The following is a 12,010-nucleotide window of genomic DNA, read 5'->3' on the forward strand; positions in this document are numbered from 1 at the left end:
GTCGGCGAGCTGGCTCGCCCTTCTGCCTTGGATTCTTTGATCCCCAACATTCCATTTGATACTTCCGGCCTTGCCTCGGAATCATCGGCCCCGTTCTCTAATCTACAAACTAAACCGCCGGTTTCGACATCGGAAAAACTCACTGCAGTGAACCGACGCATCCTTGAACTAGAATCTGAAATCGCCCGGCTCAGCTCGGAAAACGTCCACGTCAAAGCTGCGAACAATGCCCTCAAGTTCGACACAGAGCTTCTTGAAGAACAGCTCGGGTTTCTTGAAAATGCTGAAAGGCCTCTATCCTCTGATGTGCGGCTCATCACCAAGGAGGCATTGAACATGCTGAAAAACGAGGCGATAAAATGCGCTGAAATGGAGAAGCTGGTGAAGAGCCTGATTGATCTGGGTCTGCAGACGGAGGAGCCTGTGTTTCCGCGAGTGTATAAGGCGGTGATGGCCGGCGAGGCGCACGACGAGGCCATTGTAGAAGCTATACGGGACGCTGCGTCCAAGCCTGGTAGTGCCTGGTCGAGCATCATCCCTGCAGTCATCGGGCCACGCACCAACGATCAGTACATCTCTGCCCTCAACATGACGCTTGAATGCCGACGGGAGAACCGCGAGCTGCAGGCAGTCAAGAAGTTCTGGAAAGGGGTGGCGAAGGAGGATGAAGCCAACGCGGACCTCATTACACCCTCTGCATCGACGCTCTCAGCTGTTCAAGTTGCGCTTAGCGAGGAACGCCAGCACGCCGTCGACAATCTCCTCACTAAGTTGCGAGACGGTACTATTCCCCTTCGCAGTCAAGTCGTGCGTCAGGCGACGGTGCCATCGGAGCCAGATCTGTCGAATATAACTACGAATGAATCTAGCGTGGCTGCTAGTCTGCCGTCCCTGCAACCCGAGTCTTCGACGTCCTCGGATAGCTCTGTCTCTTCTTCGTCTGGTCCTAGTTTAGCTCCGTTGGCGAGCCAAAAGTTCAAGGAAGAGCTCATTGCTAGTCACTCTAGCGAACGATTCTCTATTGGTTCCATCACGACCTCGTACAAGCAAGTGCGTCCCGTGTTGGCGAGCCGTGATCTGAATCGTCCAAGCGCTTCAGCAACGAAACCATCAGAGAAGGCGTTTGGCAAACAAAAGGTAACGGGAATCCTTCAGTACACTCCGGTTGATGTTACATATTCATCTTGTGAGTCTTTATTGATAGCCTTCCCTGCAGACGGATGCAATATTTGAGCCTGCCCGCATCAATAATATAACCGGAGCAACTAGTGAACTTCAATATACTCTACCTGATTTCCCACACGACTTCTCCTCTGGTTCCTCTGAACTGGACGTATTAGGCTCATGTACGCGTTCTCCAGCTCGGGCCGATCCCATTAACAAAGAAGGCACTCTCGGCGGAACAACATCCCGCGATACCACACTAGACACAACTCTCATTAACTTCACAAACTCTTCTTCTACCCGCAATGACACAGATACCACATTTGTAGAAGATACCAACAACAGTACTACTGAAACCAAGTACCCAACTACACCCTCGCCTAAAAAATCATTGCTACCTGTACTCAAGAAAGGTCCTCGACGTCTGTCAGTCACGTTTGCTACAAAGCCTCAAAGTCCAGCTCGTCCTAGTTCTCCCTCTTCCTTGCGCAAACCTACGATATCGTCGATGCGGAAGACAGTTTCCCCTGTCTCGAAGCCCATTCCAAGGCACATGAAGCCCACCTCTCCTCTACGCATCAAGAAAAAGGCCAATCGTGCTGCTCCTATACCACCAGTTCCTGAAGTGGTAAAAGATGGGAGGCTCAGGACGTCGATGAAACGGCTAAGTAGGATGATGGCTGGTCCATGATTTTTGTATATATGGAGTAGACAGACTAATTATATGAATTACATTACATGCCATTGGGCCCGATCGCGACCCATTCAGCGTTCACATGAGTGAGCATATCAGAGGTCTCGATGTCGGCAATCTGTGCCGGGAACGTGTATGTTTCGGGGTGTGCGTAAGGTCAGAAGATCGATATGCTTTAGCGCCTACCTCCTAGTCCCAGCTATCATGAGTGCCATACATCGCAACACGAGGGCAGGGCTACCTAGCCCCAAAGTCTGCCAACCGTTCTTGCGTGGCAGCTGCAAATTTGGAGATTCATGTCGATCTTCTCATCAAGCAGGGAAGACAGGTTTACTACCAGTGATGAGCGGCAAACCGGCCTTCCCCCCACCTTCACCTTGCATCTTTTTCGCTCAGGGTACTTGCAGGAAGGGAGAAACTTGTACTTTCCTCCACGTCGGCCCTAGTGTGGATCCGCGCCCCATCGTCAGAGGCAGTGAGCCTGCCAGTGTGCCATCCGTCTTTGCGCCATGCAAGTTTTTCCTTCAGGGAAAGTGCACGAAAGGCAAGGACTGTCCTTTCCCGCATCCAGAGGGGCATAACCCGGTATGCGAGTTCTATGCACAGGGAAAATGCCGCTTTGGGCCGAGGTGCTCGTCCAGCCATGACTTGACGAATAAACGTCGGGTGCCTATCCAACTGGCCAAAAGAACCATCGCGCCGATCCCGATCGTGGTTCGCCCGAGCGCTATCAAGGAAGAGACTACAATTTTGGGGGACACAGCTGTCCGAGAAGATCAAGAAATCGAGAACAGAATTGTCAAAGAGGCGAGTACTTGATCTCAAAAATATCATTTCATGGCTGACAGTATGTATGTAGTCTGCTGAAGAAGTCGACAATGAAGAGCCCTCAAACGAGTCAGAAATGCAGCGCAGCTTTTTCCATTGTAAAGTACTGTTCGGTCCCGGTGCGACCATCCAGAGCATCACTACCTCCTTCGAGTCACGTACAGTCGTGATATCCAACATCCCAGACGATCAGACTCAAGGCACGCTTATCGCCGTGCTAGAACCGTTCGGTAGACTCAGCAGCATAGCACTTACGAGGGATGCGGAGGCTGCTACCGCGCGCGCTACTTTCTTCACCATCGAGGAAGCTTCGGAGGCAGTGCGTGGACTCGCGGGCTCCGGCATGCAACTGAAGATGGATTTGAAAGCGGTAGAGAGTGGAGAAGCAACTTTGCGAAGCACAAAGGTCAAGGTAGGATGGTTCGCTCCCCGCCGGATAGGATGGGCGCATTATGGAAAGATTGCCGATGCAAAGAGGAGCGCAGAGAGACTGAACGGTTCTACGTTCAACGGTTATAAGCTGGAGGCCAAATTCCAAATTCCATCCATACATCAGACGACATCATTCTCAGTCGAGATCAAGGGTCTTCCTATGAGCACGACAGACTTTCATCTGCAGAAGTTCTGTGGGAGCCAATGCAAGTCTGTTATGTTGAAGGAGGCCATGTATGACCGCCAGAGTTCCCTTTTGGATGTCGAGGAGCAGCTCAAGCAGTTCGGTACTTTGGACAGCTTTGATGTCTTGCCGGAGGACAAGCAAAAGTCAAAGATATCTGCGTTCGCTCAGTTCATCAATCCTGATGATGCGGCGAGGGCTGTAGAGCAACTTCAGAAACAGCCGCAGTCGTTCCTCAATCGATCTCCCATGTGGCTGGAACTCATTCATGCCGTCAAATACAATATTCCCTCTCCATTATTTGCCGTCATCAAACCGTTACTGGAAGAGATGAGAGAGCACCACCACGACTGCAAGCTCAGATTTTATGATCGGAATGCAGCTGGAGAGCCCCTTGACATCGTTTGCATCAGGCTCTTTAGCGGAGATCCCAAGTCGCTCGGGCAGCTCAAGGATAAAGTCGAAAAGATGCTTGATGGCAGAAAGTTGATGGACGGAGCTGGGAAGATTATGTGGGACGACTTCTTCATCACCGATGAAGGGAAACAGTACTTGGAGGAGTTCGGCGACGTACATATTTCGTGCGACTCCAGGAAACGGGAGATTCACGTGTATGGAAACGCTGCGGAGTCGGTGATTGATGCTTTAGGGAGGAAATGCCAGGCATTGAAGTCCGCTCCAAATGTCATCTCCCTCGACCGTGCCATGCTGAGCCAGTTGATCAAAGGTGGCCTCAAAACTATGCAGGAGAGATTCGGTCGGGCAAACTTTACTATCGACGTCGCGATGCGGTCATTGATGGTAAAAAAGAGCGTGGACATTGATCAGATTCGGATGACTTTGGCAACATTAGACCACGGAGACGGTGAACGGCCAGGAGACGATGCTTGTCCAGTCTGTTGGTGCGAAATTACCAACCCGATTACGCTCAAGTGTGGGCACTCGTATTGCAAAGAATGCTTGCAACATATGCTCCTCACGACCGACTCGGCTTCCCCATCTCCTCGATGTGTGAAGGAAGTCGACGGGCATTCATGCACCGAATACGTCGATGTTGGTATTATACGCAAACTACTTTCGCCCGAACAAGAAAGTCGCTTGCTCGAGGTGGCTTTCCTTGCGCACATCCACGCAAGGCCTGAGGAATTTAGGTATTGTCCTACACCTGATTGCCAGGTTGTATATCGGCCTGCGAACGAAGGGACCGTCCTCGTATGTCCATCATGCTGGGGGAAAATATGCGCCTTTTGCCATGTGCAGTTTCATGAGGGGCTGGCATGCAAACAACATCGTGAGAATATGGAGGGTGGATATGAGGCATTCCAAAGGTGGAAGGCTGAACATGGGGTCAAAGAATGTCCGAGTTGCAAGGCTGTGATAGAAAAGAACGGAGGCTGCAACCACATGACCTGCGCACGATGTCACACTCATATCTGCTGGGTTTGTATGAAGACTTTCAAGGAGGATGATACATCAGGCGGGGTGTATTCGCATCTCAGGAAGGCGCACGGAGGTATATCCTGAATCCTTTGTACAAGAGAATGATACCATGAATAACTATCGATGAGCGACGTTAATGGTACTAAGAAGATCTGGCACACATACAGACAGAGAAATTATGAGGGCCTAGCTGGTCGAGCATCTGGACCCTTCAACCGCTCCTCTACGAGTTCGCTGAATTCCTCTCGCAAAATTGCTTCCCGTCTTTCCCTCTCCTCCCTCTGCAACTTGAGAATGCCCCGCTTTTCTTCGGCACTGATGACCTGATTTTCCTTCCGCATACGAACGGCATTCATACGTCGATGGCGACTGCCGCTCATCACATAACCAACATCCTCATACTTGGCAATCTCATCGGACGTGAGACCGATTTCACCGCGACGAGGGATGCGCGCATCTGTGCCACCCTCCTGTAAGAAAGCGGCCATGGCGCTACCTTCGCCCCGAAGCAATGCACCACCGTAAGAACGCTCGTCAAATTTCTTAGACGAGTTGGGCTTAGCAATAGGCTGAGGTCCAACTTCTGTGTCGGAGTCGCCATCTCCTGCCTGTGGACCACGAACGTCATTTGGTGTTGAGGCACTAGTGTTTCGCGCCGCGACGGCAGGAAGGATAGGGGATTTGACGACCCATTCCTCTTCATCGGAAGCGTTTCGACCTGGACTTGGGCCACGACTTCCACTGCGTCGTCGGCGTTCTACGCTCGGGCTCCTACTCTCTGAGTGCCTTCGTCTATGCCGCTTGCGCTCTTTTTCATCGTCATCTTCAAGCTCCTTCGACCGCCAAGAGCGAGAACGATGTCGTTTACTCTCTTTTTTCTTCTCTCGCTCCCTCTCTCTTCTCTTTCTCCTCTCACGTCTGCGTCTTTCCTCTTCTTCGGACGAATCATCCGTGATTGAGGGGGACCTTGCGCGCTTAGACTTTTTACTGGACTTCTTGCGCTTCGGCGACCTATGTGATATATAAGACGTCTGCCAACTTCTACCAGGAAAGCTGTACCTACACTGAGCGCGCAGGTGCCTTTGGAGATGGAGGCCATACATTAACAGTCATGCTCTCCCTCTGCAACCTCCGACTGTGACATACCCCATCAGCTGTAGAACTAGTTGGACATAGCTAGAGAAGACTGACCTTTCCATGAAATCGGTACCTCCACCTTTTGAGCCACCGTGAAATCCACTATCACCTCCACCTCGACGATTAGGGTACATATTTTCGGGTTGTCTCCATGGCGCCTCACGACCCGACTCCGGTCGCCTGTAGTCATCATATTCTGGGCTTGCTCTTCGCTCCACATTGGTTCTTCTATCGCCGCGATGTTCGTACTCATCTCTTTGAGATCTGTCTTCATGCCTTCCTCTGCCTCTGCGATCCCGGCTTCGACTTCGTGTGGGTGTCGGACTACGACGAGGACGGCGAGGGGATGGCGTGCGACCTCGACGACGGTCATTTTGAGACGGTTCAGGGTCTCTTGGGACAAGTCCCATGCGAGAGGGATGCACCATAGCCATTGTAGCAGAACGGCCAAGCACTTAGCAGTAAGTGGTAAATGGTTTGATGAAGGGGCGTGAGAAAATATTGGGTCTTGATCTCGGCAAAGTCGCCCGTTTTGGCAAGCTCCTTGACGCCAGCCTCTCCCTCGCGCTGCCTCTTGTCTATTAACGCTCTGCCGCCAGTCTCTATAGCCTGCAAACCTTTGGAATTGGTACATCTGGGATCTCTTGCCTTTGTGTCGTATAATTCAGTCCTTTGAAACTCCTCACGGTCTCTAAAGCTTCTCTGGTACTGATTATCCATTCAACGCTACCTGGGTAAACCATCGAAATCTCAAGTGGCGTACCATTTGCTACCAAAAGCTTCACGGAATTCAACAATATATGACAGCGAGATTTAACCGAGCGTTCGCCCGCTTGGCTGATTTAGAATTCTATGCTGTTGTACTGTCTTCGCGTCTCCGCCTGAGTAGAACCAGAAAAGACCGTCTCTGCAGATTTCGAAGTTTTTCTTGCGGCGCTAATTCAGCGACTCATAGATGATACGGGGCGCCGCGGTAAAGCCCGTAGCCATGCTATTTTGGGGTGCTTTGGTAACAGTTCCTCAACCAACAATCTGATTCGCCTTTGCACGACCACTTGAGAAAGCAAGTGCAAGAACATGCCCCGTTACCTTGGCCTTGACCGTGATCACGAGATACCTGAGCGGTCTGCACTATAACACGTTCCATGTGCTGCAGGGCATCGGTGCAAAGGGATTTCCTTCTTTAGGACGTCTGGCATCCCAAAGTTGATTCAGCAAAGCTTTCTGTGTCTGATCCCCGGGGCGAATTTCTTTTGGCTTCGTCTGTTGTGGTCCACTGGCCAGTATTTTTGCGAAGCCTCTAAAATAATCTAATGCCACCACTCTGGAGCCGCTGGCGCCGCTTCTTCTACCAGCTGCTCATTCTCGTGAGCGCTTGGGCCATCTCAGGACCATGAAATGGAAGATTAAATAGGTCACAAATCCAGGCACTCCTTCCGAATCTTCAGTTTACTGGCTGCTCTGCTGGCTCCCTACTCGACGGCTGCATTCTATTAATCGAATCGGCTGCGCTGCAGAAGCCCTTTGGACCGCTCACGAGTTGCGACTGCTGTGGCGTACAAGGCGGTCGCAATTCACTTAACCCTTTTTTGTACCTCATCGTGTCTGTGCTGCTTCAACTTCATTAAAAGCCTGTCTGCGTTAACTGGACTTACAACGCTCTCATGGCGCTGCCCATCTTTCTCAGTTTATGTTTCTTGGCCCTGGTCAAGAGCCAGCCGTCGCCTGATGTCCAGGCGAGAATTTCAAAGGCCATCGCTGATGCAGCCTCCTCACCAAAGCCCGACTATGCCTCGATCGTGAATCCTTTCATTGGCACAGGTACTGTGCTCCCTTAGCTTGGCGTGTGTCAAATGCTTATAGTCGTACCCAGACAACGAAGGCGACGTTTGGTAAATTAACGGCAACCATAGATTGTAACTAGCACTGATAATAGTTCCCTTTAGTCCAGGAGCGTCTATTCCCTTTGGCATGGTATGAATGAACCGCTTTGATGCGCCTCCATTCCATTGTAATTCTACCAATCAGGCCAAAATCACGACCGATATGACGGGATATGCCCCTGCTGGTAAGCCTTTATACCGTTCTGTGAAATATGCGTAACTTTAACGTAAATTCTAGGCTACATTACGGACGTTACCCAACAAATTAAAGGTTTCAGTCCCCTTCACGACAGCGGTACCGGCGCATCCGGTAAATATTCTTTCGAATTTTACTTCATGACAATACTAACCAATTGCTAGGTGACTATGGCCTATTCGAAGTCATGCCAATGCTCTGTCCCGGTGGTTTCCAGACCTGTACAACTCACTTTGACAAAAGGTTGCGGTCGCGTAAACCTAATACTGATGGTAAGTACAGCAAACATACACGTCTACTGAGTACTGATACCGATATCCTTTAGACGCTACTCCTGGTTACTTTGCTTTGACGTTGGATAACAACATCACTATGGAAGCAACAGCCACTCGACGAGCTGGATTGGAGAGGTTCAGATTCCCGTCTGGATCCAAGCCATACTTTGTTATTGACCTAGCGAACGATAATGCCGGAACGTTCGCGGGTGGGTCCATGGATATTGATCCTAAGAAAGGGCGCATTACGATTGGCGGACATTGGGGCCCAAGGTTACTATAACATCTCTTCCATGCACCCATAGGCACTAAACATCCTCTTTCAGTTTTGGCCCTTCACGATTTAACTACCAAGCATTTGCCTGCTACGACATACTTGACGGGGGTAAACAGAAGCTGGACGAGTATGGCATCTGGACAGCGGATGAGTGGGTGCAATATTATACGTTGACCGTACCATACTGACATAACCTTCCTAGTTACGGTATGGATGCGAAAGGTCTCGGTCAGACCCACCTCAATCTCTCTGTGAACCTCATTGGCGGTTCCATTTATCAATCCGGTGCACTTTTCTCATTTGCCGACACCCCGGAGGAGATACACTTCCGTGTAGGCGTGTCGTTCGTGTCTACAGAGCAGGCGTGTGCCAATGCCGAATCCGAGATTGGTTCATCCTCTTTTGAAGACATCCTTGCACGGGCAAAGATGTTGTGGAATGAGAAGTTGAGCAAAGTCGAAATCGACATTGCGAACACCCCAGCGAATATCACTGAAATGCTGTACTCTTCACTCTATCGGGCTTCTTTGACTCCGGTGCGCTTCAATTCTAAGCTTATTTTTGCCCTCCTAAATTCTTCGATAGAACAACGCAACCGGAGAAGGACAGGGCTTGTTTACCGATACCTCATCTTATTACTTCGATTCCTTGTACTGCAGGTGAGCCGCATTTCATCCACTTCTTTCTTTACTGTATTTTGATCGTCAATCATTCAGCTGGGATACTGTAGGTCCCCGTCGTATCGTGATGACGGAAGGTCTTGATGCCTTACTTAGTTCCGAACGTTTTACCCCCTGTTGGCGCTTCACTCGCCCGTGGAATACGCGCATATTGTAGATACCTATATCGATGGCTGGCGCAAGAATGGATGGATGCCCGAATGCCGCACGAACAACGTCCCAGGATACACTCAAGGCGGTCAGTTTATGGATGTCTTGCAGATTTTTAGTGCTCATGCTCTCGACCGCTCCAGGCTCTAGTGGCGACGTTATCGTCTCCCACTTCGCTATGAGCTACCACAATGAAGCGAAAGATCTGGGGATTGATTTGAATGAACTATTCGCGGCTGCGCTTACAGATGGTGATCTCAATCCTCCGGAGTGGAATATCCAAGGGCGACAAGTGAACGTATACAAGTAAGTCCAATCAGAGCGATTTGAACGAGGATACTGACGGCCATATAAGGCAATATGGATACGTTCCTTTCGGTGTCCTTGATCCATCTAGTACCGGTCGGCAAACAAGAGAGGCAAGCAGAACACTCGAGGTGAGGTGTATGACATCGTATCATTATTGATCGGCAACTAACTCTCTCTGTTAGTACGCCTTCGAAGATTTCGGCATACGTCAAGTAGCTCTCCTGTTGGGGAATTCCGAGGAAGAAGAACGATACTACAACCGCTCACTGGTATAACCCTTTGTTTTGCCTGAATTACGGTCGCTTATTATCTCCAGTTCTACCGCAACATTTGGGACCCTACGGTTACAAGCGATGGCTTCACAGGGTTCATGCAGAAGCGTGCAATGAATGGAACCTTCATTTACAGTGATCCTATTAATTGTTCCCCGAAGAATGTTGGATCGCGGTCGTGTTCCCTGGAACAGGACAATGTCAACGGTTTCTACGAATCTTCTTCTTGGGAGTACAGTTGGTTTGTGCCCCATGACACTGCCTATTTAGTAGGCCTCATGGGCGGAAACGTGAGCATTTTTCCTCTTCTCTTAAACACTTACATCATACTAATACTGTGGGCGACAGGAAACCTTCCTAAGTCGTCTCGATCACTTCTTTGATGTAAGATTCCATTTTGCTATTTCACTTGAAGCAATAGAATGACCTACTTCATTATAGGGTGGCTACTACCTTGCTGGCAACGAACCATCGTTCCAGGTTTGTTGATCTGCCATTGTGTCTCCTCGTGAAGATGACCCTTCTCGCTTTAGACACCCATTGGTTACCACTATGCTGATAAACCAGCCCAATCCGTTGATCGAGTGCGACAAGTCGTTTTCCAAAACTTCGGGATCAGTACGTCGTTCTTATACCGCGTCGAACATCGAACATCTGATTGAGGGTATCGCAGCTGCGGCCGGTTTACCGGGCAATGACGACCAAGCAGCTATGGCCTCTTTATTGACATTCCATCTTCTCGGCCTTTATCCGGGTTAGTCGCACCTGCAGGAGAATCATCTTTTTTTTTTCAGCTAATAATGCCTATTTTTTAGTCCCATCCACGACTGAATTTCTCGTCCTCTCGCCGTTCATTCCCAAGTATACCATTCACAACTCATACCTTAACACCAGCACCACGGTTACTGTAGTCAACTATGACGCCAACTCTGTGCAGGAGACCATTCCTTCTGGCGTCCCTGCGTATGTGGCGAATGTCACTGTGAACGGAGAAGCAACCACGAGGTGTCATTTCGACTTCTTCGACACGTTTAGAGTTGGTGGCGACATAGTCATCACTCTAACAGCGGATAAGGACAGCGCAAACAGTTGCGAGGGTTCCCTACCCGCTAGTCTTTCCGCTGGAGGGTTCGGTAAGCCGAGATAATTCCCTCCCTTCGTCCAGGGTTGGTGCATATCTCCATTTGTTAACTTCTCCCTTACGATTTTAAATGAGTGAGGTTTGGATTTGCGTCGGAAACAGTTAGTAGCAATAATGTATGTATATCACGACATTTCCATGTCTTGAATAATATTAAGGTCAATGGGATAATTCTTGGGATATGAAGTCACCCACCTATGCTCACGTCTGCAAGGAATTTGAACAATAGTCTTTCACTTTCTGGAAGCGCCGTTCGAAAACTGTCAAGGACGTCGGACGTCAAAATGAGCTGTCTTAATACTTGGGGCATTCTTTCGCCTCTGTCCATCATTAACCCCACCAAAAAAACAATATCTTCGAGATCCGATGCTAATTTGATACCGTTCCAGCGGTCTCCATATGTTCTTATCTTGTGGGCCAACAGAAGATTGCATGCAGCATAACGAACGTGGCCAACCTGTCGCGTGTAAGACATCAGGGAAGGAAGCGCCGTAGCATAATTGGTGGACATGTCGCAACGGATGGCTTCTAAGGGATGCATATAGGTAACATTGAGACATGTAGCTGAAACTTGTCGCACTGAAAATTCTTTAGGCAGAGCGGGAGGTTCAAAACGCGATCTTTGAGTGAGGAAATTGAATGACGCGACATTTATATCCAAATCCTAACAACCGGTTATCCCTCCGCAACCAACAGAAAAAGAAAACACAATTCATCTTTGTAAAACGATTCGAACCATTCAGCGACACTGCTGCCCCCCCTACGAGAATAGCAGGGACCTTCGCCCTTACAGCGGCTTGGAATATGAGCCTCGCCGGCGTCATGAGACGCTCAGGAAGACGCTCCATCTCCCCAACCTTCTACAGAGCTTCCCATAGGAAATTTAAAAGAAATTGGGCGGGAAAGAGGCGGCCCAAGTTGGAGTCCAAATTAGGATAGATGGAATTG

At 49.7% G+C, this 12,010-nt stretch overlaps 5 protein-coding genes across 5 annotated transcripts; 3 read left to right on the plus strand and 2 right to left on the minus strand.

The window, feature by feature from the left end:
- Positions 1-159: 159 nt before the first annotated feature.
- On the plus strand, positions 160-927 carry EV420DRAFT_1234261 (uncharacterized protein; the record flags this gene model as incomplete). Its single annotated transcript, XM_060466565.1, has 1 exon — positions 160-927. A coding segment is annotated over one exon (768 nt), but the record flags the coding sequence as incomplete, so codon positions are not given.
- A 1,135-nt stretch (positions 928-2,062) lies between these two features.
- On the plus strand, positions 2,063-4,826 carry EV420DRAFT_1272522 (uncharacterized protein; the record flags this gene model as incomplete). Its single annotated transcript, XM_060467701.1, has 2 exons — positions 2,063-2,519; positions 2,761-4,826. 2 exons carry the CDS (start codon positions 2,063-2,065, stop codon positions 4,824-4,826), a joined length of 2,523 nt encoding a protein of 840 aa, XP_060328983.1.
- Positions 4,827-4,918: 92 nt separating this feature from the next.
- On the minus strand, positions 4,919-6,313 carry EV420DRAFT_1272634 (ras-induced vulval development antagonist-domain-containing protein; the record flags this gene model as incomplete). The annotated part of the gene is made up of 3 exons (XM_060467709.1): positions 4,919-5,753; positions 5,806-5,877; positions 5,934-6,313. The coding sequence occupies 3 exons, from the start codon at positions 6,311-6,313 to the stop codon at positions 4,919-4,921; spliced, it is 1,287 nt and encodes a 428-aa protein (XP_060328984.1).
- A 972-nt stretch (positions 6,314-7,285) lies between these two features.
- EV420DRAFT_571904 (glycoside hydrolase family 92 protein) lies at positions 7,286-11,159 on the plus strand. The gene is made up of 21 exons (XM_060482630.1): positions 7,286-7,700; positions 7,753-7,771; positions 7,826-7,853; positions 7,908-7,947; positions 8,001-8,072; positions 8,123-8,230; positions 8,284-8,506; positions 8,560-8,661; positions 8,713-9,046; positions 9,096-9,169; positions 9,227-9,236; positions 9,287-9,428; positions 9,484-9,646; positions 9,696-9,777; positions 9,832-9,918; positions 9,966-10,211; positions 10,270-10,305; positions 10,363-10,401; positions 10,455-10,539; positions 10,595-10,675; positions 10,737-11,159. Exons 1-21 carry the CDS (start codon positions 7,544-7,546, stop codon positions 11,066-11,068), a joined length of 2,460 nt encoding a protein of 819 aa, XP_060328985.1. The 5' UTR covers positions 7,286-7,543; the 3' UTR covers positions 11,069-11,159.
- Positions 11,160-11,249: 90 nt separating this feature from the next.
- On the minus strand, positions 11,250-11,910 carry EV420DRAFT_1272440 (uncharacterized protein; the record flags this gene model as incomplete). The annotated part of the gene is made up of 2 exons (XM_060467694.1): positions 11,250-11,726; positions 11,770-11,910. 2 exons carry the CDS (start codon positions 11,908-11,910, stop codon positions 11,250-11,252), a joined length of 618 nt encoding a protein of 205 aa, XP_060328986.1.
- Positions 11,911-12,010: the final 100 nt, after the last annotated feature.

This window comes from Desarmillaria tabescens, assembly GCF_030435595.1.
Source record: "Desarmillaria tabescens strain CCBAS 213 chromosome Unknown EV420scaffold_25, whole genome shotgun sequence".
Classification (NCBI taxonomy): Eukaryota; Fungi; Basidiomycota; class Agaricomycetes; order Agaricales; family Physalacriaceae; genus Desarmillaria; species Desarmillaria tabescens.